The 27,567-nt window shown below is 34.2% G+C and overlaps 2 protein-coding genes across 6 annotated transcripts; one reads left to right on the forward strand and one right to left on the reverse strand.

The window, feature by feature from the left end:
- Positions 1 to 3,726: 3,726 nt before the first annotated feature.
- LOC107476421 (11-oxo-beta-amyrin 30-oxidase) lies at positions 3,727 to 5,953 on the forward strand. Of its 2 annotated transcripts, none has more exons than XM_021137170.2 (5): positions 3,727 to 4,159; positions 4,253 to 4,476; positions 4,561 to 4,802; positions 4,875 to 5,247; positions 5,393 to 5,600. In XM_021137170.2, the coding sequence occupies exons 1-5, from the start codon at positions 3,892 to 3,894 to the stop codon at positions 5,447 to 5,449; spliced, it is 1,164 nt and encodes a 387-aa protein (XP_020992829.1). In that variant the 5' UTR covers positions 3,727 to 3,891; the 3' UTR covers positions 5,450 to 5,600. The 2 variants fall into 2 exon arrangements, with proteins under 2 accessions (XP_020992829.1, XP_015951710.1); XM_016096224.3 differs by having other exon boundaries at positions 3,728 to 4,159; positions 5,337 to 5,953.
- Positions 5,954 to 6,566: 613 nt separating this feature from the next.
- LOC107476420 (DNA polymerase epsilon catalytic subunit A) lies at positions 6,567 to 27,333 on the reverse strand. 4 transcript variants are annotated; one of them, XM_052259241.1, is made up of 49 exons: positions 27,071 to 27,333; positions 26,787 to 26,852; positions 26,625 to 26,684; positions 26,404 to 26,499; positions 25,939 to 26,099; positions 25,691 to 25,779; positions 25,387 to 25,604; positions 24,779 to 24,865; positions 24,480 to 24,614; positions 23,578 to 23,700; positions 22,835 to 22,918; positions 21,956 to 22,120; positions 21,684 to 21,860; positions 21,274 to 21,387; positions 20,927 to 21,031; positions 20,276 to 20,394; positions 20,039 to 20,180; positions 19,875 to 19,969; positions 19,516 to 19,621; positions 19,339 to 19,418; positions 19,053 to 19,229; positions 18,000 to 18,087; positions 17,752 to 17,832; positions 17,521 to 17,664; positions 17,060 to 17,155; positions 16,707 to 16,907; positions 16,560 to 16,614; positions 16,332 to 16,474; positions 15,780 to 16,249; positions 15,042 to 15,171; positions 14,760 to 14,957; positions 14,577 to 14,651; positions 14,289 to 14,479; positions 13,940 to 14,120; positions 13,001 to 13,065; positions 12,009 to 12,141; positions 11,718 to 11,819; positions 11,366 to 11,449; positions 11,191 to 11,265; positions 10,607 to 10,666; positions 10,252 to 10,514; positions 10,127 to 10,175; positions 9,692 to 9,852; positions 9,226 to 9,292; positions 8,926 to 9,021; positions 8,590 to 8,760; positions 8,286 to 8,492; positions 8,076 to 8,182; positions 6,567 to 7,133 (listed from the first exon to the last, which is right to left on the reverse strand). In XM_052259241.1, the coding sequence occupies exons 1-49, from the start codon at positions 27,230 to 27,232 to the stop codon at positions 6,770 to 6,772; spliced, it is 6,618 nt and encodes a 2,205-aa protein (XP_052115201.1). In that variant the 5' UTR covers positions 27,233 to 27,333; the 3' UTR covers positions 6,567 to 6,769. The 4 variants fall into 4 exon arrangements, 1 of the variants encoding a protein (XP_052115201.1); XR_008007140.1 differs by lacking the exons at positions 6,567 to 7,133; positions 8,076 to 8,182 and having other exon boundaries at positions 8,356 to 8,492; positions 8,922 to 9,021; XR_008007141.1 differs by lacking the exons at positions 6,567 to 7,133; positions 8,076 to 8,182; positions 8,286 to 8,492 and having other exon boundaries at positions 8,718 to 8,760; positions 8,922 to 9,021; positions 9,172 to 9,292.
- Positions 27,334 to 27,567: the final 234 nt, after the last annotated feature.

Genomic DNA, 27,567 nt, shown 5'->3' on the forward strand with positions numbered 1-27,567 from the left:
GTCTTTGGGTCAACCACATATGCAAGATTGAGAACTGAAAGAAGAAACATCATCTTGTCTTTCCAACGGTTGAAGTTCGTTCCATCAAAGCGATCTAATTTGACAAACTCTTGATTCATGACCTTGAACGTAGTGTTTTGATCTTGTGCCATCTTCAACAAATATCTCTCTAAAATTGTTGGGTATATGAAGATGGTAAGATGACAAAATCTTATATTTGTGTAGTGGTTTAAAGGTACGATTAGATCGCTTTCTTTAGAGAGATATTTGTCCCCACACTTAGTTGCTATATGGTTGATGACAATACTCTCCCAGGATATAATGAAACCTAAGAATTTCTTAATTAGCAATAGTAAGAAATTCTCAACTCTCTTGAATAAAGAAAATCTCTTAATAATAGTGTAAATTGTACGCTTAGTACTTCATATCTGAAATAGTGGACAAAGATTTATTTATACATATTGTACGTAGCAATTATGATTAGTTACGTATACAAATGGTTGTGTCATTTCTATTGCCAATAAATACAATGTTTTGAACATATACAACTCTTAAAGAGTTGTGTTCCTTTAACCAATAGACATAATGTTTTGAACATACACAATCTTTAAAAGGTTGTGTCCCTTCAACCAAATAGTATAAAACAGTTAATAACCGTTTAATAATATTAATAATAATATTAATAATATTAATAATATTAATTAATCAAATTTGTAAATACCTCTCAATAGTACACGAGACAAAGTAAAACTATAATTCTTTGGTATTCTAATAATTAACCAATATATCAGGTAAGCAAAACGTATTTTTAAAATGTAGAAAATGATTGCTCGTGTATAGCTCATCCTATTAAATAGTAATTAAAGGAAATATTGGACTCAAACAATATAGTTGTTAAGGAGACAAAAGTGAAAAAAAGAAAAAAAAGAAGAAAAATTATGTTTCGCGATAATATATGCTTATTAATTAATTTTCATGTTAGAAACTATGATGTGTCCATAGTGATTTAAACTAGAAATAAAATGGTAAACTTATTGGAATATGAAAATGAGGAAGAAAGGCATAACATGATAAATATTGGAAAGGAAGAAAGAAACAGTTAAAAAAACACACATAATGTCCTTTTTTCTCCTTCTATGCTTATAATTAATTTTTCAAATAAAATAATATAAATATGTTAATATAATCACTCTTTAAACTATACTCCATGTGTTTATTGCCGACTATTAATTAGTATCGCAGCACTACATAATGGGTTTTATAAGTAATCTTATATATATCATCATTTTAAATTTTAATTATAGTATATCTCAATTCACAAATGGAGGTTAAGTTTAATTTGTTGGCTCCTAGGGGGAATAATCATACGCAACTCTACTATAATTTATAGTTGACCTAAGCTTTTGTCTCATGATGGTGAAGATGATGACATTATATTTTATAGGAGATCATAAATGATAACTGATAACTAGGGTGTAAGTTATCGAACCAAACCGAAATTTACCGTAAAATCGAATCGAAATTTACAATAACTGAATAAAAACCAAAAAAATCGGTTTTTTTAGTTTTTTCTAAAGTGAACCGATTAGTTCAGCAGAAACCGAACTAAACCGAACCGAACCGAACTGCAGAAGTGGTTTAATAATACATTGAAATCAAAATTTTAGACTTAACAAATGTGTTTGTTTTATGTTTAGTTGTTGGAATGAGTTGAAATTGTGTTGAATTTGAATGTAATGTAATATTATTTCAGTTTATTGATTATTTTGAACATCATTTTACTAAGATTAATTTTCTATTAGTTAAGATTTAAAAATCGAAAAACCAACCAAACGAAACCGCTTTTAGTTCGGTTGGATTCGATTCGATTGTTGTACAGATAACAAACCAATTAGTTGGTATTATATAAAAACCGAATAAATCGATTCAATTGATTTTTGATCTAAAACTGAACCAAACTGAACCGATAACACCTCCTCTATAACTCATAAGAAAATGAAATGATTCAGATTCACATGCATTTGCTATATCATATAATATATTATTTAATTGAAGAGGGTTTTATTTTCTGTGGCAATCAATCAACTCACGAATAATATGGTCAGTCATATGTGGCTGAACGATGCTATGCTTATACATAATATTATGAAATCTGAATGCATTTTGTCAAGCATTATTGTATGTAGTAGCAACAACCCAATTTTGAATGTCCCTGAAAAAGCAATCGAATGTAACATGTGAAGTTCTTTTTTCTAGCTATTTATTCTTCTCTTCAAACATCTCTAATTATCAAATCTACATTTTATTATTATTATTATTATTATTATTATGATGCCCAAGTTTAATAAGAGCCGAAAATTTAATATACGGACTGACGATTCGACAGGTCTTTTATTCTTATACGTCTGATAGGACTTCGATCTACATAAAAAAATGACCCGCGTATTGTTCTTTTTGGATGAAAATCTGGATAGCTGACAGAAATTTTCAAAGGGATGGATCCGAGTCAAAAGACTCACCAAATTATAAAATATAAATGAGAGAGAAATTTACCTCTCTTCAAAAATACGTTATTTTTATCCTAATTAAATGTCTCATTGTACGAACACTTATTTTGCATTGAAATATTTTTGGAGGTGACTTCATCTACCGATCTATCGACGCTCGGGATAATACTTCTGTAAAGCTTGTGCCTAAATCCAGAAACATTCTAGATCGAACTTGTTGCTCTTAATTCGAAGTCCATCCGATCCACAACTCTAGCAAGCAACAAAACAATTATTATTTACATAATAAGGCCTTTGAAATTTGAATAGTTATATAAATAGTATATGTGAAAATGCATAAGAACAATATTTGAATAGGTTAATATATAAGGTAATACTAAGTAACCAATAATTTTTTTGAATAACATGAACAACTATCAATCAAATTAAAACATACTGTACCTCCAAATTATTCATCTAAATTTTAATATTAGAATAATCATCCGCACACCTAATGAAATGAACATCCCATATATTTATTGTTCATATTGTTTAGTATTTTTATTGTCTACTTATAATTTTCTTAATATATATACAACAAACAACAATTATTTAAGCTTGAGAAAGTATTGGGAATTAATATTAATTGTGTACAATGTGTATAATGAATTTAAAAAAATGGTAAAATTAAAAATTAGATCATTAATTAATTATTTAATTTCAAATTATAAAATTTAAAAATTAAGATTAGTATTTAAATTTATTCACACTATGTATGGTTATTTCTAATTTTACCGTAACTTCCAATACACCTCCAATACAAAAGATATTTAGCATTAATACAAAAATATGAAGTCAAGAATGCATAACAGTTTAGTAAAAGGTGGAAACTCAACTATGGTTAACTTTAACTGTTAGATAAAATTTAATCAAATCAATCAAATCATTTAAAGACTTTTAAAAATATTGATTACGCTCTCTGATCCAGTCCTACACATGAATGGAGGAGGGGATGCTTTTTTCTTTATGAATATGAGTGTTGCAGATGGTATCGACCGGTGACTATGACAGCGCCCCACGCGTGGCGCGATCATTCTGTGTTTCAAATAAAATAAAGATGAGGCACCGGCTCGCGTTCCTCGTGTCTTGTCTGCTCTGCATTAAATCTTACACTTGTACACACAAGATCATTTTTGTGCTCTTTAATTTGGTTTATAAATAAGTTGTGAATGGTTAATTGTTATTTAGAAAGTTACATCGTTTGTTAACTACTCCAACACCATCTGTATTTCAAATAAAATAAACACCAGGCACCGGCTCGCGGTCCTCGTGTCTGCCTGCCTTAAAATATTCATTCTGCTCTGCGATCCGATCTTATCCCACACTTGCCTTCAAGCAGTAATTAATGGAGGAGGGGCTGTTTGTCACGGCGGTTGGACTACTGATGCTGGCGGTGGGGGGATGGAAGCTGCTCAACTGGCTCTTCCTGAGGCCTAAGAAGCTTGAAACCCTTCTCAGGGAGCAAGGCTTCCATGGCAACCCCTACTCCCTCTTCTCCAACAACAACAACAACAACTCCTCTTCTTATAACATGAAGCCAATGACTTTCTCTGATGACAAGGACATAGCTCCACGTGTCTATTCTACAGCCGATCATGCTATCATCAAATTTGGTTCGCTCCTACTCCTACCTATATTATTCACATTTATTGCATATATCGTATCATACGGAAGAAACAGAGAGTTATTAATGATGTGATGGACAGGGAAGAATTCATTTTACTGGGAAGGTCAGACACTGAAGGTCAACATCACAAACCCTGAGCATATTAAACAAGTTTTTACCAATAACAGTTACTTCAAGAAAGAGAAGCCTAAGCTGGGGCGTGTGGCCAAGTTATTGGGCTCTGGACTTCCAAATTATGAGGACCAACAATGGCACACACATCGAAAGATCATCAACCCTGCTTTCCATATGGAGAAATTGAAAGTTAGTTTAATTTGCTTTTATTCCAACATGTATGTATGTATATATGTTAAGCATTACTGAGTGTGCTACTAACTATGTCTATAGCTTCTAACATCAACAATGGTCCAATGCTGCCATGATGTGATTCATAAATGGGAGGAGATGCTGTCTTCAGAGGGTAAATGCGACATTGATGTGGAGCCTTTCATCCAGAATCTGGCTTGCGATGTTATTTCCAGAACAGCCTTTGGAAGCAGTTACCAAGAAGGAAAAAGAATATTTGAACTCCTTACTAAGCAAGCTAGACTTATAATGAGACTAAAATATATTCACATTCCAGGATGGTGGTAAGACATATAACTAACCATTTTAATTAAGTTCAAATCTTTCTATTTAGGTACTCATCATGTATCTTGCAGGTTGCTTCCTACTAGTGTTAATAGGAGTATGATTAAAATTGATAGAGAGATGCAAGCATCATTTGAAGCTATCATCAGGAAAAGAGAGAAAGCAATGAAGGATGGTGAGGAGGTTAACAAGAGTGACTTATTAGGGATACTTCTGGAATCAAACAGCAAAGAAATAAAAGAACATGGAATGAGTAATCGAGAGATAGTGGAAGAATGCTACACATTTTACATGGCAGGACAAGAAACCACGGCTGTTTTGATAGTATGGACAATGGTGATGCTAAGTAGGTATCCAGAATGGCAATCACGTGCGAGGGAAGAAGTCTTCCAAGTCTTTGGAAACCGAAAGCCAGACAGTGATGGCCTCAATCGCCTTAAAACCGTAAGCATGTATATATAATTTGTTTTACTTGCTAGAATTGTATTAGTCTTGAGGTGTTGATATTGTTTGGCATATCTATATATATATAGGTATCAATGATCTTAAATGAGGTGTTAAGGCTATACCCACCAACCCTGTTTTTCAGTCGAACACTCAACAAAGATATAAAGATGCAAAACCTATCACTACCTGCTGGAGTTAAAATTTCATTACCAATACTTTTGATCCACCATGATCGTGAGCTATGGGGTGATGATGCAAGAGAGTTCAAACCAGAAAGATTTTCAGAAGGAATTGCTAAAGCGACTAAAGGTCAGGTCTCATATTTTCCATTTGGATGGGGGCCTAGAATGTGCATTGGCCAAAATTTCTCCTTAATGGAAGCCAAGATATTCTTCACATTGCTTTTACAACGCTTCACAATTGAGCTCTCCCCTGCATATACACATGCTCCAGTCAATTTCCTTAATCTTAAACCAATGCGTGGAGCTCAAATAGTCTTACATAAATTGTAGTTTCTATTATTGCACAAGAAGTGGCTTCTTCCAAATTTAAGTAACGTGCAAAATAAATTCCATGCATCTTTCTTTCTTTTCTTTTCTTTGTAAAAGTGATCCACTTGTGATGTTTCATAGGTCATGGAGGTAACAGAGGACCACTTTTCTTTCTTTCTTTTATTCTTCAGGAATATCATATTTTAGAATGATGACCAATTTCTTATAGCTATTTTGATAGGTACATAGTTAGTCCGAAATTTTAAAATTTTTCCATATCCAAAATAAATTGAACTTTTAACGCTTAACTAAGAGAATGAATCTTTTCCATTCGATTTTATTATGCGTTAAAACACGACTCATATATATATAAAGGGAAAGTATGAGGAACCATTTTAATATATAAGTTGCTTTCTCATATGTATTTTTTTTAAGTTTTATATTAAACAGCTAAGCAAGCACGATACAAATAATACTTTATAGTTGCCAGCTCCGACGTCTAAGGTGTCGTCCATGTTTATCTGGATCGGATTCTCGAATCCAATCCAAATGACGAACCTTATCACGGGTGGTGCTTCTCTCACTCTAGCGGGATTTCCTGCATACACAAGGTTTCGAAAGTAATACCTCACTGCTTATCACTCGAAACAACCCTATCATCATTGGTAGCACAACATTTAAATTATTGATACTCTTTAATCTTTTGGATTAAGATGCAGTAACACTAAATTTAAATGGGTTGCGGTGGCATGCCGCTATATTCGGCAAATATAATGACATTTAAAAAGGAAACTTTTGCATTTTATACACTAGTCATTTGCGCTTTGATATATAAACAATTTCGTCATATATCGATTGTTTGAAAGCTGAAGCTTGATACGCTTCTAAGCTAAATTGATAACGATAAACATTTCATATACACATTTCACATCATGCATGCATGTATCAAGAATAAAAGAATTGGTTACAACAGTGCCACCGAGCGCATCCCTGTGCACATTTAGTTCCTAGGTGTTTTGTTGAAATATTTACAATCTAAGTTCTAAAATCCAAGAGGTACATTCCTGGAGAAGTTGGAATTTCTGACGAAAAGCTATGTTGAAGAAAACCTGCATCTTTGAGCGAAATTCAGTAACGTCTTCCTTGCACCTAAATGAGCCAGCACAAGCACACTGCTCAGACAAATGTGCAGCTTTGACCTGGTTGCACCTGAGGCACACCAGATCTTGAAGGTGGTAAAGCCGCTCTCTTTGTCGTACGATCTGAAGAAGCGCATTCTCCATCACCTCGCGGTCATAAGGCTGGCCACACTGTGGCACCGCACAACGCCACTCCTGAGTCAATAAAGCCGAGTCACGGCACAAGTCCAAGTCTCTGCAGTCATTACAATAGCTGTCCCAAGGGAGGGGGGAACACAACAAAAGAGAGTTATATATATGTGAATAAGGGAAGCATCGATATTTCTTCGTAAAGGAAAAGAAAAAAGGTTAGAACTAACATATATAAAGACAAACTGAATCAGGTTATGAGAAAAACGTAAAAATGACTTTAACTTCTTCAATTCCTCTCTTTGCATTAAACCCTTGAGCTTGAGCAAAAAAATTTACACAACCCACCAACTTACTCCTAAAGATGGATCTTCTAAAGATAAATTTTCCCATGACCTTGTGTGAAATCATTTTATTTTTTTGTCACATGTCTTCTCTATGTCCTACCTTTTAAATCAATAATGAAAGATAAAGTATAATAAAACTATATGGAACCCCGTAAAAATTTATATAAAATAAAAAAGCAAGATATGAATGGTGACCAAATTATATGATGATTTTCATTTGACAAATTTAATAGTTTCGAGTTTGGACACTAATTAATACTTCATTCATTCTTTTTTTTTTATCACTTTGCATTAAAAAACTTAGAATCACTAATGAAGAGATAGAATAGTAGAATATTTTTCAATACTATTATAAATTAAAAGCATAATGATACTTCAACAATAAATAATGCAAAGAAAAATGAGTGACAAATAATAAGGTGCTGAGGGAATAATATGCAGCCACACAAACACGAGATAGAAATCTATTGATATTCTGAAAACTTGCGGGAAAAAAATCGTATTGTTGCGTAATAGAAATCTATGTATTTCTTTGATTTTTCTGTTTCTTTTAGTAATGATAGGATGACTAAATGATTCATTTTTGTTTATTCATTTAGTATTTGAGACTTATCACCTCATTATCTTGTTACCCACACTTCATCCTATTGTGATCATTCGTAAGTAAATACACAGGAAATGATTTATGCAAACATTTCTTATTTAATTTCCTTCTTTACCTGCAAATGACATTGGATAGGATGAAGGAATGACATGGATCACGAAACTCAGCTTCCGGAGCAAACTCCCTAACACGAACATATTTTAACAAATTCTTTCTCATGACCTGTGAAGGGTACAATGAGACTATCAATTTGCGGACCAAGAATATACATAGAGAAAAAGATCAACAGCCCATGGAAAACGAAGCCATTCCAATTTCATTATACATGAATAGCTGCAGCATGGTCGAGGGCCAACACAGCACAGACATGCTTGATAAATTCCAAGGAAGCATCCCCTCTATGTTGATCACCCACAATTTGAGGAAGGCCAGATGATGTACTTGGGTCATCTTCTGATTTGCTTGCCCCTTTCATGTGAAGAACAATATCACGAACAATTCGCAAAAGATTGTCCGTGAAGTAAGAGCTAATCTGTGGAATAGAAGGCAAAATAATATAACAACTAATATTTTGAATCAAAATATCAGACAACTTCAGTCCCTACTCCTCAAAGCTCTAATTGTTTTACCTGTTCTTTGATATATTCTATCATTTCTGATTCCAAAGCCTCTGCAGCTCCAATGTTAATCGATGGGGTGCAGGAATCACCATTCAGCATTGATTCCCTGATTCCTGCTTGCTTTTGTGCATAGCTCCAAGGAATATACAAGAATTGAGAAACAATGACAATGAAATGATCCTACAGGGAGACATAATATAACTAAACAAATTAGAGATGAAGAATACAAATATAGCTTCAATATTAAAGGCTAACCAATTAGAATTCAATAAATCAATTCTCCATAGTAGCAATTCTTTGCCTTCAAACTTATATTTAAAGTAACATTCATGGAAGGCAACTTGCCTGGATTTTCTTTGGCAAGTACTCAGCAATATTCCAGCTTGATATAATGTCAACTTGAGATTCATCTGATTTTGCTGGTATTCCACCATAGTTATACTACAGGAGGAAAAGAACAATAACTAGGCAATGATGCTGATTTGAATTAAATAACATAAGAGTGAAACGATTGCAAGACTGCACAACTACATGCACTTCAAATTGCACAAAATTACATTATGATTCACAAGTAATACTTAGATGCATTACCAACAACCAATAGGGGGAGGACTAAACAATTAACAAAATGCATGATGATCAAACCTGATCCATGAATAGCAATGACCGCCAAAACTGAAGTGGTTCCAACTCAATCCATTCAAATAAGTCTCTACAAAATCAGCAAGACATAGTAAGAGCTTGTGGACAATATTTTGTTCAGTAAAATATTGTAGATTTTTCACTTTTAAAGAAGTCAACAAAAATCTCCTAAAAGTAAATAGGTTTAAATGTGATTATCCCAACATTTTTCAGCCAACATCATAGCGTTAGAACTGGTGCTGCGACAGTGGGAAAATTTTCTCTTGTTTGGGAAGTCACGGCACCAGAAGTTTCCTTTTGTTCGTGCAGTCGTGATGCCATGGTGCTAGAACCAGCACCTTGACGCCAGATTTTTTGAAGTTTGGATGCGCAACACCACGAAAGTTGGCTGATTATTGGCCGGAGAAAGTTGGCTCCATAACAGGACTGGGAAGAAAAATATTTAACTTATGGCTTTTACAAGACAGACCTAGACTGTATAGTTCTTAACAAACTGTCACAGTAAGCCTTGGCTGCAGCAAGATCATATTTCCCTGTGTCGATAATAATCTTTGAGAAGTTTGCAAATACAATTGTTGCACCCAACTTGCGGAACTCTGCCAACAACAGTGCAAACACTTTTTGCATGACCTATAATACCAAGCAATAAAAAGACATTATAAAGAAAAAAGTAGTAAGAGATTTAAACTTAAATATTCAAGTCACAATGAAATGAACTGACAAAAGGCCAACAAGCATAAAACCAAAATAATGGAAAACCTATTTTAAAGGTGGGAACAAGTTGTAACATCTCAGGGGTTATCCAATTCACTAAACCTTCTTATTTGCCCTGTCAAGTTGGCTATACATTTTGGAAAGATTAAAAATTTTAAGATAAGGAGGAAAAGAAGATGAATGTTGTTACCTTGTGAAGTAGCTGGTGAAGAGCTGGATCGTGAAGTTTTGACTGAGGGCTGCAATATGGGAAGGAATTTAGTAGCTATACGTGTAAAAAAGAGGTAGCAGGAGACAAGTAAACACAGTAAAAACCTGCAAAGCCATCGATACAGATGTTGCAACATTGCATCCGCATATGTGTTTTGAGATGTAACTGCATCTGCAAGGCACCGCTGAATCAATTGTTTCAGGACTCGAAAGGCATGTGTACATGAGGCAGCCTCATCAAAGCCACTCTGATCAATAGCGGGATTAGCTCCAGAATTAAATTCATTATCGAATCCTAATAAAGCACCTCCTTCCATTTCATTGACTTGGTTGCTTTTTAAAAGGGCATCCACAGCTAGGTGGTGTATCTGTAACATAAACAAATAAAAATATTTATAAACGTCACCAAGTTGTATGTACTTCAATCAATTAGTGAAACATAACTCTGTTAATATCAAACCTTTAACTCAACAGTAACTTTTCTGTAAGCTCCAGGATATGTAAGAACAGGTTGGTGGACCTATATCCAGATAGCACAGCAGTCAATTTCAAAAGAACCAAAATGAGCATGCTCATTAATCAAATAATCACAGCATTAGCGTGGAGAAACTATTCCTACGTACAATCTTTCCCAGCAAACTTTTTAAGTAACCACAATTGAAACCTGATCATTTTGTCATGGAGAGTGGCTGCTTGATTCATTGTTAAGTTGTTTTTAAAACTTGCAGATGCTCCCCCGACAATATAGCAGATTTAACAAATTAAAATGAATACAACTGGTTATTATATCATAAATAGCAGTTACTTCATCCTCCCCCCCACCTCCCCTCACTCCGCAAAAATTAAAAGGAAAAAAAATTTAGCAGTATAGTCAACATTTAAAGTCTCATTCTGGAATGAAAAATAGGTGTCTGAGGTACTTGGAAACAAGTTTGTTCCTGAATAGTAATCATAATGATCCCTGAAGAACACAAGGTTAAATCTCGGAAAAAGTGAAAAGAAAAAACATTGAAGCTTTAACAAGTTAAATATCTATGGACCTACCTCGTCAAGAAAACAGGTCTCTTCATCATTAATGCCACCTAAATCAGGAAGACCGCCATCCGATATCCAAAGTACCTATATAAGTACATCAAACAATAGAATCAAGGATGAACCAGTAAGTCATGAAGTTTCAGTTTGCAGATAACATTCATATACATAAACTTAAAATCGGAACCTGTTGACTATCACGCAAAGCTCTTGAGAAGAAGGTATCTGCTGTAAATATAAGCCAGTCAAGTTCAAAATTCCCAAGTGGTACCTGCAAAAGAAATTCATATGCATATAAAAACAAAATGCAATTGTGAAAGTTGCAAAACAGAACTTCTCAATAAATTACTTCCACTTGAAGAACAATTAACCAATCAACAGGTTAACGATGGGCATCAAGTTTTATTGAGTTTTTACTCGTGACTTAATTAACAAATTTAGATTGTTCAAGTATTCCTAAACTGGCAACGAGCAATAAAAATGAATCATCTATTTCTTTTGTAATTTTTCCAAATATGCCAAGGATTTCTAGTGCTTACATGGGCATATCTTGAGAGAGCAATTCTCTCATTTAGCCATTGGCCTGATGCAGCACAACGTTGCATTCCAATTTTTCCAGCAACTTGTTGCCATCCAAGAATCTACAAGGAGCCAAAATTAATTAACATGTTGGAAACTAAATTATAGGTAGCAAGATAAAAGAATTCAAGTTAAGACAACCACCTTGGTGAAGACATTGTTGAATACTTCTTTTAAACCAATATTTTATACACACACACACACACACAAGAGCTTTAAATGCAAACACCCATGAAAAGAACCAAGTTTACCTGATATTGACTATCACGGGCATTACAAGGAATACTCAGGCATGGAAAATCATCTAGCGATCGAATACCCAATTTCAAAAGTTGAACATTTGGGCATTCAATGATAGCAACCATAGGTCCATGATATTCATTCCTATGATAAACAGTATCAGAGAAGACAAAAGATAATTCGGTATAGAGACAGGTAGTGGAAAAAATGAATTTTGATATTTTATAAATATGAGGCGTTTACAACAAACATCATAAATTTTATGGTAGAGTAGTATAGCTTCAAAACCTTATTAAGGTAGAAGAAATTAAGCATCTCTAAATTTCAAATGCTAATCACTCTTAGTCTTCTTTCAAACATTAATATAAATTGTGTACACAAATGTTATACCACTGCACTAACATTTAATGACACTAATATAACATTGTAGACACAAATGTTATACCACCACACCAACTTTCAAACCCTAAACCTAGTCCCCTGAGATCATAATGTGGCTCTATCACAAACCAACTTCCTTGTTGGTTACCAAAGCTCAATTAAGGTCATGGCTTTTATTATTGGATATTAGGTTTATGGTCAAGATGCAAGACATCACTTGCATGTAAATTATATTAGAAGGAAATTGAGAATGACTTGTTCCAGAATTTTCGTAACAGATTATGGGAAAAGGAAAAGTTTGTACGGAGTTCAGATACTAATTACTATACTCTGAGAGACCAAATGAAGAAAGAAACGTCAATATCAACTGATGGCAGTCATGGAAAGGAGATTTATCAATAGGGTTGCCACTTGAGAGTTTTGGCACTGCGGTCAACTATAATTGAGATACTTATATACTAATTATAATGCATTCCATAAAGAAAAAATTACATTGTATCCCGTTAATTTTATTTGCACTAAGCAGCTAAAGGAATATTTAGAGAACAAGGAAGCATCGTCTCATTTGAAAAAGGGCAGCCTAATTCTGGTTCTTTCTTTAAAATAAGATATGAGAAGAAACCTGCGATCATTTATTGCTCTTTGCATCAAAGTTTCAGCATCCTTGACATGTGAAACATAGTCCACCTGAACATAAGATATAATTATAACAAAAAACATGGAAATGGATAAGTATTCATACACTTATATGGAGAAATGCCAAAAGATGGAAATAGTTAACTCCTATTAACATCATCCAGAGATATAACGGCCGACACCACAGTTCCTGAGAGACTCATGTCAGCAATTTAGTCCCTCAATGAATCAAAGTGTCATTGTTTTACACCTCAATAGATTTTCAGCACCAAATTAATTCTTCAGCATTGTAAAGTATTATCAATATCAATTTAGACCATCAAGCAAGCAAAATGTCATCAAATTAGTCTCAAAATTAGAACTCGTTTCTTAGTTTGACAAAGAACAACTAATTTAATGACTTTTGTGAATGAGGAAGTGCCCTCCAACCTTAGATAAATTTTTCTAGATTAAGTTTTCTGGTTTTGAGAGTAGGAAAGAGGCAAAAGCTACGAAGCAATGTATTGTGTGCCATTGTTCCGAGTATTTGGTTGGAGAGCCATTTATACACCTTCAATGACAGATTTTCAGACAAGAAAGTTATATAGGATAAGCTTAGATATTAGGATCTATTTGGTGTAAAGCTCATGATCTTTTTAGGAGACTTCCCCTCTTAGAAATATTGAATAATTGGAAAGTGACACTTCATTCATAGTCTTTTCTTTTGTGGCCTTTATAAGGAAATCCTTTATCTGCCCATCTTCTTGTATTATTCTTAGTCTTAAATTAATATTATTCTTTTATCACCAAAAGAAGTGGTGACACCTATATCTTTGAAGGATTGAAGCACCATTTTAAGCAATAGTCAAAAGAACATCTACATATTAGATATTAAGATCTACTAAAAGGGAACAAAATTATGATCAGACAAGTGTTGTTCATCTACCTTAAAACTAATGCTATTCCGGGGAGGTGGCTGAATAGACAAAGCTTGGCATGCATCGTGAAACTGTCTTTCAAGATAAGCCAGTGATAAATCCTTGTTTTGATATGAATTAACTACCACAACTGTTATTGATTTTGATGCTGGAAAATATCCAACGTATATAGCCCGTCCCTCAGAGATACTGAAGTCCATTAAAAAAAATGTTAAATATAAACACTACTATAATTTGCAAAGTAATGAAAATGCATGAAATTTATTTTTGAATAAAATATAATCCAGCTTTTAGCCAACAGTCGAGTGACGAAAATTGTTGAGAAGATATCTTGGTAAGTATTGAATCTCCACTTACCTATGATACAAGTAAAAAAAGGATATCAATTGTTCGAGATAAGAACATTCGGTTGTGGTCTTCATGTGCAATTCACTCAAATTCCATGAGTCTTGTAGACTTCTTTGTTTGGCACTTTTATCCACCTTACATACACAACCAAGCTGGACTATAGCATTAAACTCCAGTGGCACCTTAGTTTCATATATTCCCTGACCCAAAAATAAAAAAAGAGGAATCTTTTAAGTTGAGTTCAGTACTTGAATATAATTGCATATTTGCAACAGTCACTTAATCCTATATGCGGACCTCAACATCAGGATCTGCTAGAAGAGCTGCAAGTTTTTTGCTTGCTTCCTTAAATTGAACTTCGTCAATTGAAACCTGCAAAATTTCCAAAGCACAATTAATACCTTGCTTTGAAGGAAAAATAAAAGAACAAGAAGAAAATGTTTTTTAAAATATATATATATATAAGAAAATCACTAGTACCTCATACAGATTATAACTTTGCTTTCCATGAGGAAGTGTCTTCTTGACGCTTTTGCCAAGAAATTCTTCAGTAACTGGTGATCTTGAGTTGAGGTAAAAGACTCTAGGAACCGAAACAGGAATCTTTAGCATAATCCCATCAACAACTACCCAGGCAAAAAATTGGCCAATCTGTGAGCTCTGAAGTAGTTGTATTATCTGAACCACAGGAAATAAGGAAATCAAGAGACCATAGACTTATTTTAAAACCAATTGGTCGTTACAGAATTTAATTGCACTTACCTGCCAATGGTACCGCTTCAGGGCTACTTCATTCGTTCTAAAATATGAACTGACATTTGTTCTACCAGTTGTACCATTCATTTGTTCAGGAACACCATTCATCCTATCAGCTTTCTTTGAATTCTCCAATCTGAAAAAGTCAACTCGCTTCCTTAATCAATAATAATGGGAAGCTCACAAAAATAAAACCACAGAGATGAACATTCAGATATTAAGCAGGACTTAGGAGTTAACCCCTACAAAGTGGCCAATGGGTAGGGTACAAGAATGACAGGGTCTCACCAGCGAAGTCAGAGGAGAACTTTTTTTTTTTTGGCCCTTTTGCTGGTGCTGGAACCAAGTATAAGAAAATTTTTAGGCATTCATAATGATACAAATTTCATTTCCCCAAAGTTTAGGATATCTTAGCAATTACTAAATTCTGAAGAGATATACATAAGACTTTCTTCAAACAAAATCCAAAGACAAGTAATTGCCCTACATATGGGAGCATGAACCTCCACAATTTGGCTGTGACCCCTTTTGGGCATTCATTTGTGCTGTCGTAGTTAACTGTCACAATCATAGTGGTGGGTAACATCAATGAACCCAACACAGAAAACAAATCATTTTTGGTAGAAGATCCAAACAATCCATCATTGACTTCTGGTGCTTGATCTTAGAAGAACCACTCCAAAATATAATCATAGATATTGATATAAATGGACTTCAATACTAAGATTGCAATGAGAACTTTACCTTCGCTTTTTTCTCTTTTCCAGGATACTTTTCCACTTTCTCTTCTTTATTTCAAGCCATCCTTGATAATCAACATTTCTGTCAACATTTTCAGATGATATTTCCTTTTGTTGAAAAAGTGAAAGTGACTCGTCCTTGCTGCTATTATCAATATGTTGTTGCTCAGAATTTCCATGACCACTGAGCTTAATTGAATTCCCTTCATTATTAGCTTTATAATGCCGTATAATTGGTCTAGGACCAATTGGCAAATTCCTGGCCTTGTTTCCAAAATCCTCCAAGTCAATCACAGTCTCTTCATCAGCCATAAGGCTGACACCATTAGAATCACTATTCCTTTTTGAGCGATCATCCCTTTTAAATGAGTTAAAGACATCAACTAATTTTCGTTGACGAAACTTGTCCTCTTTTTCACGAACTTTCTTATGCAACCAATCCGGATGAGCTACCCGAGGAACAGGATTTGCAATCTGTAAGTATTAAACCCCTCAGAGAAAATACGAAAAATACAAGAATCAATTACTTCAATATGCCAAAAGGAAAACTTAAAACCTTTTGCATGGCAGCGGGAATTGTGACAATTTTTTGAATCGCTGAAGAAAGCCGCTGCTTGTAGTAGGACCAGTCAACTATGGACCGAATGCCAACATCTGATGAGGCCTTGCACCATCTTCGAACATAGTACTTCATTACTTCTGCAAACATTATGCAAATGCTTCCTTGTTTAAAATGCAAAGAATAGAATTGTAATTTGTTAATCATAAAAACAAGAAATTTTACCAGCTTTTGTTTCAAATATTGCAACAGGAATAGCACGCTCGCTTACAGGTGTTCCCTGCAGAGACGATGAGTTTTTCTTTATCACTAAGCAATTAACTAGCAAAATATTGTGGGTGGATGCAAAAGAGATAATTTTTTTTATTGTACCTTAGGTTCACTTGCTACTATGTACTGACATCGAAGACCTTTATCTTTGACCATTGTATCACCAAGAAAGTCGGCAAGACGTTTGGCAGTGGTGACAGCACAAGATTTTTGCTCACCATAATCAGCTAATGACTTGCTCATGGTACTTGATTCTGAGATGTAATCAAGCAACTCACTGTCTGTAATATCCTTCCCTTGGTTCTGTATGTCAGAAAGCAATGACAAAATAAGGAAACAAAGGTTATATCAAATCCTGACAAATATATCCTCAACAAACTAATTTAAACAAACAAATCCCAAGGCTCTTAATACAAAAATAAAATTAGACAGTAAACCATGGATCGTTAGCATACATCAAGAAGATCAAGCCAGCGATTTGCCACAGCAGCAACAGCTGAATAGCATTCATCTAAGGTTGAGCCATGGAGAAACTTGTCAAATAGCTCAGCCTGTGACAAGAATATGTGTTTTAAAGAAGAAACAAAGTCATAAAATCATTCTAAACATAAAGAGAACTTTCACAAAATTATCACATGAACCAAGTCAGTGATTAGGCAGCTGCCAAGTTTCGAAATGATAATAGGTAAGTTACAATATTTGTATTTTAAAAAAAATAATATCAGGAAAGAAATAAGCAAATGGCTGAATAGAAATTGCCAAAATAAATATAACTTGTCTTCCACTTTCAACTTTCACTTGAATATGTGTTCCATCAAGAAGAAAGTAGGAACAGATATCCTCAATCCTAATGATTTATCCATATCAAATACTATGATGCTTTGTGCTTGAAGCTAACGATCTTAACCAATATTACCTGGAAAACTTTTATTAGTTTCAGTTCACCTCTTCGCTTGATCTCAAAACCTTTAAGCTCTGCAAGGGTTCCATCATCATTAAAAACAGCATATCGTTTTTTAATTAAAATTCCTTCTTCTTTGGAAGCAGGAAGAATCATTGCCTACATCAAAGCAAACCATATATAAGTCATTCACAAATAGTGGAGCACGGGAGAATATTCAAATCATAAACTACAGTTCTAGTTTACCTTGTATGGTCCATCCACCTCAAATTCTATAGAGCATTCGCTACGAGTAGTATATGTTTTCCTTATTGGATCTGTGAGTGTCTACCAGAAAATTGGAAATATAACATATGAAGTACTTAACTTTTAAAATAAATAAAAGTAAAGAAAACAGTAGATTGCAAATCTATGAACTGCAAAGCATCAAATATAAGCACATGTAGCATATTGCGAATTTAGTTATTTTTTACATAAAAGAATTCCAAGCTTACCTGGTACTGATCATTTGTATTATTGATTGCCACATCAACATTTAGCATAACACAAGGGTATGAGATTGTCAACTTCCTTTTCGAATCTCTACAATGCAATAAGTATGAAAAAGATTCTTCAGAATTCTAACTACCAAGATTCTAAACCGTCAAAAGTAGGCAGAGAAAATTAAGTTTTGGAAGAGAGACAAAGAAGGGTAAAGATTAAAAAGGTGAAGCTGAATGAATTGCCTACACCCTAACAAACAATCACCGAAATCTGGCCTACAAATTTTAGCACAGTCAACAATTTCTGAAGTATTCCTCAACAAGAACAAGTGAACAATTGTACCTTGTCCCAGTAACAGGATCAGCTTCCTGGATCTAATAATGGCATAATGTTCTATCAAAAATCATGTTCATGTTTAAACCGTTAAGTCTCTTTTAATGATTTGCATATGGTTTTCTTTAGGTCCCCCCTACCTTTAGCTACAAGATTTCACCAAACATATTCAAACCACCTAATTCTACCATCTGTTCTACAAGTGGCAGTACCCCAAATCTCTTTCTAATGCATCCATTCCTGATTATATCTTGTCTACTCAACCCATTCATTTATTGCAACATTCCATCCATGCTAGCCCAAGACCTAGTCTCATACACATTGTCAATATGCAGTTAAGATTTATTTTTACCCTTAAGCTTCAGTCGTACTTTCTATTGCAAATAACAGCCAAAGCACTCTCCAATTTTACCACTCAGTTTGGATGCTATAGTTTAATCCTCTAGAGTTGCCATACACATCCAAAGCTTGTCTCCACAACTCTAGTAATTCATTTATTTATTCATTTTATCTTGATTCTCCTAATAGGACTATATGCTCCATGGCACCCATCTTGAATGTGCTTTAGTGAGCATATCCAAGACCAAGGTGAAAAGATAGAAATGATCGTTAGTGCAGTCCTAAGTACTCTAAAAACAGAAAGCAGAACCAAAGATTACAGGTATATTATATTTCAAGTACGGTTATAGTCATTTAAATAAATAACCACACAAATCATGAATAAAACATACTTTGTTTTAAAAGTAAAATTTTCTGGAAAAGACCCAGGAAGTGCACACCAGATACCATCAGTATCTAGTTCAAGTGGTTTCCCTATTTTGTCTACCAGCAAGCGGGCATTCTGAATTATTTTTGCTCCTGTATATGTGACTACTCCAGCCATTTCCATGGAGTACCATCTAGCACCCCTATAAAATAAATATGGATACACAAGATGATTAAAAGAAGAATAATAGATCTTATTGAATAGATCCCGTGTATGAAATTTTCAAAAAACACAGAGATCAATATACTCACTTGCGCATAACATATCCATAAAAGGAATTAAGTATACACTTGTGAGCAAGTTGCAATGAATCATAAAGCACAACCATGTCCTGGATCACAAAATAATCAAACAAAATGAAACCCAACATAAAAATGTATTGACCATATTAACCTGACCATGAACAAGCCTATAAATATAATCCATACTTGTGCTTCCTGGATCTTCATAGGATTTCCACTCCCCTTGGCTTCTGACAGTTTTCCTTTCCAAACCTTGTTAAGACCTTTATATTCATATCTTCTATCTCGGAAACTTGAACCATGAACCAGATAGCACAAAACCAAGGCTTAGAAGTTATAACAGAAAGCAACCAACCAATGGTGCAAGGAAAATTGAGGAGATTATGTTTGAAGTTGAAGTTTAATGTGACAATATTAAATTTATGAACTTATATTACCAAATATGTTCTGCAGATTATACACCATAAGGGCATATTATCTATCATCAACTAAATACTGCAAAGGTTAACTTACTACTCAATCAATATACAATTATCTTAACTCACCTGCGAACAGTGTCAACATAAAATGGATTTTCACGCATGCAGATTCCTGCTTCACGGAGTTCTGTAACTGGTTTGTTAAGAACACGCTTGTATGCCTGTGAATGCCATCTTGATTAAGTATGGCCTCTATTATGAAACAAAGTTGTTAAAAAAACAATACCAACCTTCTGGCAGTATTTCTTTAAACGGTCTTTCAGCCTTGATTGTTGCTCTGCCTTGGGCAGGTCAAGAAAAGATTTTGATAACCTCACGTTAGAACCATCAACAAAATCGGACTCAATCTGTTTCTTTATATGATAATAGTCACTGAAAGATTTCAAATAGATATTTCAGTCAGTTATGCACAAATAAATCTGCAATATGCTAATGATAGCAAGCATTAACCAAAAAGAGACGCACACCTTTTCTTTGCCATGAATGTTTCTCCACGCCAAACCCACTCAAGTTTGCGTAGACATGTCTTTCCAGGACGGTTGAAATCACATGCAGTGCAAACCTCATCTGAAACAATTGACGGCGGCTACAAATAGGAAAGAAACGTCACATAAGGCACCAGCATGCATCATAACTTCAGATTTCAGAAAGATAAATCCCAATAACACAGCATAAGCAGCACAAACATTCTTAAATTTTCTTCCAAATTTTTACTTGGAAGTTGATAAAATCAAGAAGATATCATTTCTAACAGAAGTGATAATCCACATGAATCTGGCCAGAAAAAGCTAAGAAATCATTGTGACATTGTGGTGAGATGCATGGCCACTTTTGCAGGTTCCTCCTACTATTCAATTTTTTAAGAAATCCAGCCAAGTAAAATTGGAGAAAACGTTGATATTCCAGAGTTACCAAACTTATCCATATGCATTATGCACAGGAAGTCTCATGAGTACATAAGACCTCAAAAAGACAAACATAATTATTTAATTCTGTTTTCCTCTCATAGCTTAAATTCTTCAAGTTATAGTGGATAAAGACGTACTTATGAGTTAAAAAAGCTCGTATAATTGCATTTCCAGCTACCGAGTATTATTATAATATTGTGGAACGCATACCTGAAGTCGATTTGTCAAAATTATGTTTGGATACATAGCAGCTACATCTAGATGATAAATGAGGGGGCATTCTTCACGTATTGGAACATCTCGTAATTTTGAAAGCTGCATTGACAGGGAGAAACTGGTTATGATAATCTTTTTATTGGTGTCATAAATAAAAATTTTAATTTTCAGGATTACAACATATTCAAGAAATAAACTAATTATTAGCCACCATGATGGCATGTGAATGACATAACTGTTTTTGAAAATATTAGAAACCAAACAATTACAACTTTAGACATCATTACAGGCCAGTAAGTAGTAATGAAAATTTTTGGCCTGTCAAAAAACACAGTTAGTACCTTTTCCATGATGGCATTCTTTACTTCATCATAATTAGAGACTGATTCCAAATCCATTTTACCCTCTACTCTTATAGCATACTGTAGATCTCTATCAAGATTGTTGATCAATTGCTGGAACACCACCAGTCAGCAGTTAGTGAAACAAATCTGCAGAACTAACATGATAACATAGATACACGCACATACATTACAAATAACCAGAACTGAGTAGATAAAAATGGTTTTTAATGTTTGCATCTCTGGCCTCACAAATCAATCCACTTTCCCTATTTTGCAGGGAGTGAGAAAATAACCATGCAGGGAATAAATAACATCTAGATATGAAAATTCTTATTGAATGGCATGTATAATACGGAAAGGAGTAAATAGTCAAGAATCAATAATTAAAAATGTAGTAAACAACAAACCTCATAGGCAGATGACTCTAGTGTAAAACTAGTTGGAATATCAGACCTGAAAACACCACTTTCTAGGCATTCTACATGGCCACCTATGTATGTCTCACTCTCAAGAAGATGATTGTTATAAAACTTCTCTGGGTCGGATTGGTGTTTGTTAGGAGATATAACATTCGCTTTGTATGCCTGAAACAGATGCAAATAATTAAAAGGGAAACAAGTAACCAGGATATGGAAAAAAAAAAGAATCAATTTCACTGAACATGTGCATAAGAGCCCACCTGAACCATGAGCAACATTTCACAGAGGGTCCCACTGCCTTTGCGCAAGACTTCATCTGGTGACATGGGTATAATAGTAGCAAGGGAGAAAATAAAGGGATGAACATAAGTTGTATATAAGTAATAAGTTGCCACTGCATCAGAAACAGAATAGGAAGCCATTGTCTGCAGTAACAATTCAAAACAAACAAAATAAATAAATGAATAAAAAGAAAAATCAGGAAGCCATCATTGGCAATAACAATTAAAATTAACAAAAATCAATAAAATTATCAACATATTTCAGGACAAGCCGGAAGCATAAATTTTCAGATTGAGAACTCCAATCACAAACTATGGCATACCATAAAAAAACAGGGACAAAAAATAATAGTCCCTTCCAACTAGAACTAAGACTGCACAGTTGCTTTGAACATGGAAAAAAAAATGGCACGGCACTTAAGAAACTTCCCCATCCATCTTTTCTTGATAATGTAGATCTCACAATTAAACAGGCAACAATCGATATACTACACACATCCATGAATTTGGTATAAAGATATGCAAACCCCACGGTTCAGATATTCACCAGAATCCAAAAGACCCAAGAAATAAGAAGAGCTTTGTTTCTCCTAGAAAATTAGCATATTGTAGAAGTCCCCCTTTGAACAAAACCCAGAAAACTAATTCTAATTCAAAACCTACTGTCTTACATTTTTATTAACCAAATAATAACATTTATCTATCTTAAATAAAAAAGATCACAATTATACTACACTTCCTTCAATGGAAATTAAACAGTTGGGACAAGGCAACCAAGTGAACATCTAGTTTGTTCACAATCATTAAAGTCTGCAAAGAGGCAAAAAAGACATTAGTCAGTATCAAAACCAATCATACCTGAGGCTTTTCCTTTGCAAAGCAAACCATATCCTCAGGGTTCACCTCCAAGGGATCATAACCCAACTTTGCTTTTGTAACCGCCTAAATAAATTTAGGGAAAAAAAAGAAGTCAGGCAAAAAAGGATAAAATTTCTAGGAAGCTGACAGTTCAATTCAATGTAAAAATAACCATTCATTTTCACATTTGACAAATATCAAACTTAGATTAAGTAGCTAATAAGTTAAATAAATTACATTATTCAAATTGATAGCCAACCCCACCAAGTGGGACAAGGCATTATTGTTCTTGTATGTAAATAGCACATCCTCCAGCAGTAACTAGACAAAACTATTTATAATTCTCTTATCTAGTAGTTGAGAATTAATCGTAAATTTCCAGCCTACTAATTTACTGTGAAGTCATTGATGATTCCATTTGAGAGGACTTCAACTTAAATAAGGTCTTCAATGAAAACTGCCATTAGCATTATTCAGTATTCATGAGATTATAGCCGGTGGAGAGAAGTTAGATCTTTCAAATTTCAAAGATAAAATCAATGTGAACCTAAAACTTTCATATTAAACATGTATTAATGCTGAAAACTGATTAGACCATTATCCAATTGCGAACGTAGCAAAAAATAGTGTAATAAAGCTTTCATACTACATCAAAATTGAACTCTTAAAAATATTACTAATTTACTAAAAAGGACAAAACAATATGCAAAAAGATTGAGAACTTAGGAATACAAACTTTTTACCTTTAGGCCTTGGCTTCCTTGAGGGAGATAACTGTCCCGTTTAACCCAAGCAAAACAATCTAAATGACAAGCATATTTAGCACGACATTCCCCTTGATTCTTGTCACACTGAAACCCCAATTCCTGCAAGATTAAATAATAAAGTTGAAAAAGAAATATTCTATTAACAAGTTTGAATGAGAAATCATCTGAAATAGGTTTAATTATTCTGCATACCCTATAGCTCACTCAACTTTCAATTAGCTTCCTATAATTTAAAGTTTGTAATTTAGTCCCAATATTGTACAAAAAAATTGAAACTGATTCCTATAATTTATACATCTCTAATTAAATGGTATACTACGTAAATACTTTTCAATTAGGTTCTTATCTTTCAAAATGTTGTGATCAAGTCCCTATACAATAAACTTTTTAGCAGAAAACAGCAATTTCTCATCCAAAATAGAAACACTTGATCACATTTTTAAACTAGAGGCATATATTTGAAAAATGTTTGTATAGCATAGGCACTTGATTAGAAATGTTTAAACCATGGAGAACTATTTGAAAATATGCAATACAAAAATTAGATACGATGTTTCAAACTATAAGCATCTAATTAAAATTTAAGTGAAACTACAAAGACCTTGAAAAGTAATTTAACCTCTAAAATAATATTCTTCAGAATAAGATGCGAACTTGAAGCCATTAAACAACACAAACACAACTTCTCCCAGAACTTCCAAGATGGGGAAAAAATCCGTTTATTAACTACGGCATAAATAAGAAAGTCATAACTATTGCAGTCAAAAGCAAAAAAATTGCCTCAAAGACTACAAGAAGCAAGAATCATTCTCCAAGGTGAGCTATTAACAACAATTGGCATAAATTATAGTACTGTCAAAAAGAAACTTGTGACATACCTCACTCATTTTGAACCCATGATGTTCTGTCCTTTTCTCAAGGAATGGCCAATCAAAAAAATCACCATTATACGTCACATAAATACCAGGTTTCACCTCTTGCATGTGAGAAAACCATAATCTAAGAAGTTCAATCTGCAAGAGCGATAAAATTCATTCGTATGAAAAGGAAAACAGATGATGATAAACCTGAACAAAATAGAAACTATCATAATAAAACATAAGGGAAATATTTTAAGTAATTAGTAAGCAATTGACGTAAAATAACACATTATTCATGAATTGATGTAAACCTTTACCTCATTTTGAACATTTGTAACCTTAAAACAGCCTTCAAACTCTGGTTTAGGAGTGTACTCTAAATCCTCTATGTCATCACCAACACACTGCAAATCAAAGCACCATAATTATATAACAATTTTTTATGGTTATCAGCAAGATAACAGTTCAATCTTTCTGATACATTCGATGGATGCACAACTTCTGGATCAATTAACAACTACAGTTGGTGCACAAGGGTTATATAGTTTACTCTAATTCAACTTGCCAGATCGTGTATGATTCATTGGCTATGCCTATGCTATTTACTCTAACCTCTAGTTATATATCTCAAATATAGAATCAAAGACCCACAGTATATTCAATAGCTCGATGCAAACTAATCAACCTGAGGTGCACCTAAAAATCTAAAATACAGGATGTTTGGGAACTCAAACCATTTGCAGATTAATAATCTAAATAACAAGAATCTGTTAAGAGAAGAAAGAGAAATAAAAAAATATTTATCATGAGACTGCTGATAAGAGGTTTTTGATGAAACAAGTTTTCAGTTATTTGCTTCGTAATAATATATGACAACAGTAAGAGAGAGATTGATCAAACATCAGTGTAACTAATTTAGATTTACCTCTCTATTTGTGATTAAATACCCTTGCCCATCTACCATGTATGAAATCATCATAATCAAATCATAGTCAGCGTCAGGAAATTTGAGTGGAAGTTTTGTGGTCTCAATGTCAAATGCACAAACACGAACTTCGGCGCGCTGCAGAAGATCTGTTCTCTTCTCAAGTGTAACCCCAGTACTGGACACGCAAACATCATACCACTGGCCAGAGCGTATATCTGGGTCACATGTGAATTTTAGTGTCATAGTAACTAATAATACCAATTATATATATTAAATCATTGGAAAAACTATCAAAAAGTACCATTGTCAATGGCAAAGCGAACATGATAAGGAACATCATATTCACGGAGATCAATTATGCAATCTATAAAGTCCTGTGGTTTTTGTTCTCTGTCATGCAAGAAACAAGTAAAGGATCAGACAAGATAACAAAAGAGAAGTTATCTTTGAAAAACCAATCAATGTTAAAATATATCATTGCATGGTTAAAGTAAGTCAGGTATGATAATTCAGTCCAACAATTCCATGTCTCATTAAACTTCAATATACCTTCTTTCAGTCAATATGGACTCATAGGCTTCTGCAGCATCAGACTTTGCCTGATTTCTTTCAACAACATGCATCAGGTCACTCTTTACAGTCATCAATTGTTGCACGGTATCAAATGATAGCTTTAGATAAGGTTTTCTTAAGCCAGACAAATGATTTTTCTGGGAGAGTAATGGAATTAAATCAGAATTTGTTTATGAGGAGAAACAAAGCAAGCATAGTAATATTGAACTAAAGCCAAAATGAATAGTTCGAAGAAACATAAATGCTAGATTTCTTTTTCAGAAAACACTGTAAAATTCACAAACAGTAGCAAGATACTAAGGCTCGCTATGTCATTGACTTGACCTTCAAAACTACGGAAATAATTAAAATTCAAGAAAACAGATCATAAAAAAAAATGTGAAATGCAGATTTGTAAAGTTGATTAAACTGAAGCAGATGAGAGATGCATAAATTGCTTACAAGATCCAGGTCTTCTTTCTCTATAATTTCAATGTCTGCAATCTGAGTTTCATAACGGCGCCTCAGGTATGCTTCAACATCCATCTCCATTTTATTCTGTTACAGTTATGCAAACCATAAATGGCACCAACATCATGATGCTTATTAGAAGAAGTTGAAAGCAATGAGCATGATAATTGATGAACACATACACAATCATGCATGCGATTGTGCTTGCTCACCTTTGTAGCTGCGTAGAAATAAGGACGAAATCTGTATTTAGTCTTGAAGGAAGATCCATCCTGCAAGCATACTCCATTCAGTGAACAATTTACCTAACCAGGTTACTATTTGCGTGGAAAGAGAATCAGGAGAAGCATTTTATACAAGCAATACGGCAATACCTGTGTAACAAAGTAAAGATCGACGCAACTGTAGACTTTGTGGGTCTCTTCATCCTCACAAGAAGACTGCAAAATATAGTAAAGCAACTATCAGTCCGTTGGAATAGCATCTTAGAGAAAAACCAACTTGCTGCAACTGCATAAAATCGTTAGTGAAAATAAAAACAAGAAAGTCAAGTGTAACCAATATGAGGTAGTGGAAAATCGGTGATCGTAGCAACAAAACCACACATTTGAAGCAACGGAAAAAAAAAAAACGAACGCGGGAAAATGAAGTGGCTTACAGATGCAAAATTGAGCAACCATCCAAGACGCTTTTCACCCTCAGAGAAGAGATCGAACCCTAATCTGGCCTCAAGTTCTTCCTCTGCACTGCAAATCAGCTTCTGCTTCTTCGACCTCCTGGGGTTGTCCCTCCGGTCGCGTCTCCGGGCATCGCCGTTCATTGGTGGCAGGAGATCGGCGAGTTTTCTATCGAAGTTGGGAAGTTATGCGAAGTTGAAGAGCAAAACGAAGGAAGAAAATCCTGTTCTCTGATCTTAGGTGGAGGCTGAAGCTAGAACTAGTGTGCGTTTTCCCGCGCTTTTTCCCGTGGGAGAGATAGTGACAAAATGACATAAATACCCCCACTAAATAACAAGCCCAACAATAAATAAATAATACTCCGAGCTGTTTGCAAATTGGGCCATATGGTGGGCCAGGTTGATCCAATCTAATTGATCGGCCCAATCCAGTATTGGTTCAGTTATTATTGTTATTGTAATGGTGGTGGAGTTGAAGG

Source organism: Arachis duranensis, chromosome 3 (assembly GCF_000817695.3).
Source record: "Arachis duranensis cultivar V14167 chromosome 3, aradu.V14167.gnm2.J7QH, whole genome shotgun sequence".
NCBI lineage: Eukaryota > Viridiplantae > Streptophyta > Magnoliopsida > Fabales > Fabaceae > Arachis > Arachis duranensis.

What these genes read in the sequence shown, in the direction of transcription:
- LOC107476421 (XM_016096224.3), top strand. Translation starts at nt 3,892, where the DNA reads ATGGAGGAGGGGCTGTTTGTCACGGCGGTTGGACTACTGATGCTGGCG. An exon ending in TCCATATGGAGAAATTGAAA is followed by an intron (nt 4,477 to 4,560) that starts GTTAGTTTAATT and finishes CTATGTCTATAG; the next exon opens with CTTCTAACATCAACAATGGT. An exon ending in ATTCACATTCCAGGATGGTG is followed by an intron (nt 4,803 to 4,874) that starts GTAAGACATATA and finishes TGTATCTTGCAG; the next exon opens with GTTGCTTCCTACTAGTGTTA.
- LOC107476420 (XM_052259241.1), bottom strand. Translation starts at nt 27,232, where the DNA reads ATGAACGGCGATGCCCGGAGACGCGACCGGAGGGACAACCCCAGGAGG. An exon ending in AGAAAGAAGACCTGGATCTT is followed by an intron (nt 26,100 to 26,403) that starts GTAAGCAATTTA and finishes TTACTCTCCCAG; the next exon opens with AAAAATCATTTGTCTGGCTT. An exon ending in GGAATAGCATTAGTTTTAAG is followed by an intron (nt 13,066 to 13,939) that starts GTAGATGAACAA and finishes TCTTATGTTCAG; the next exon opens with GTGGACTATGTTTCACATGT.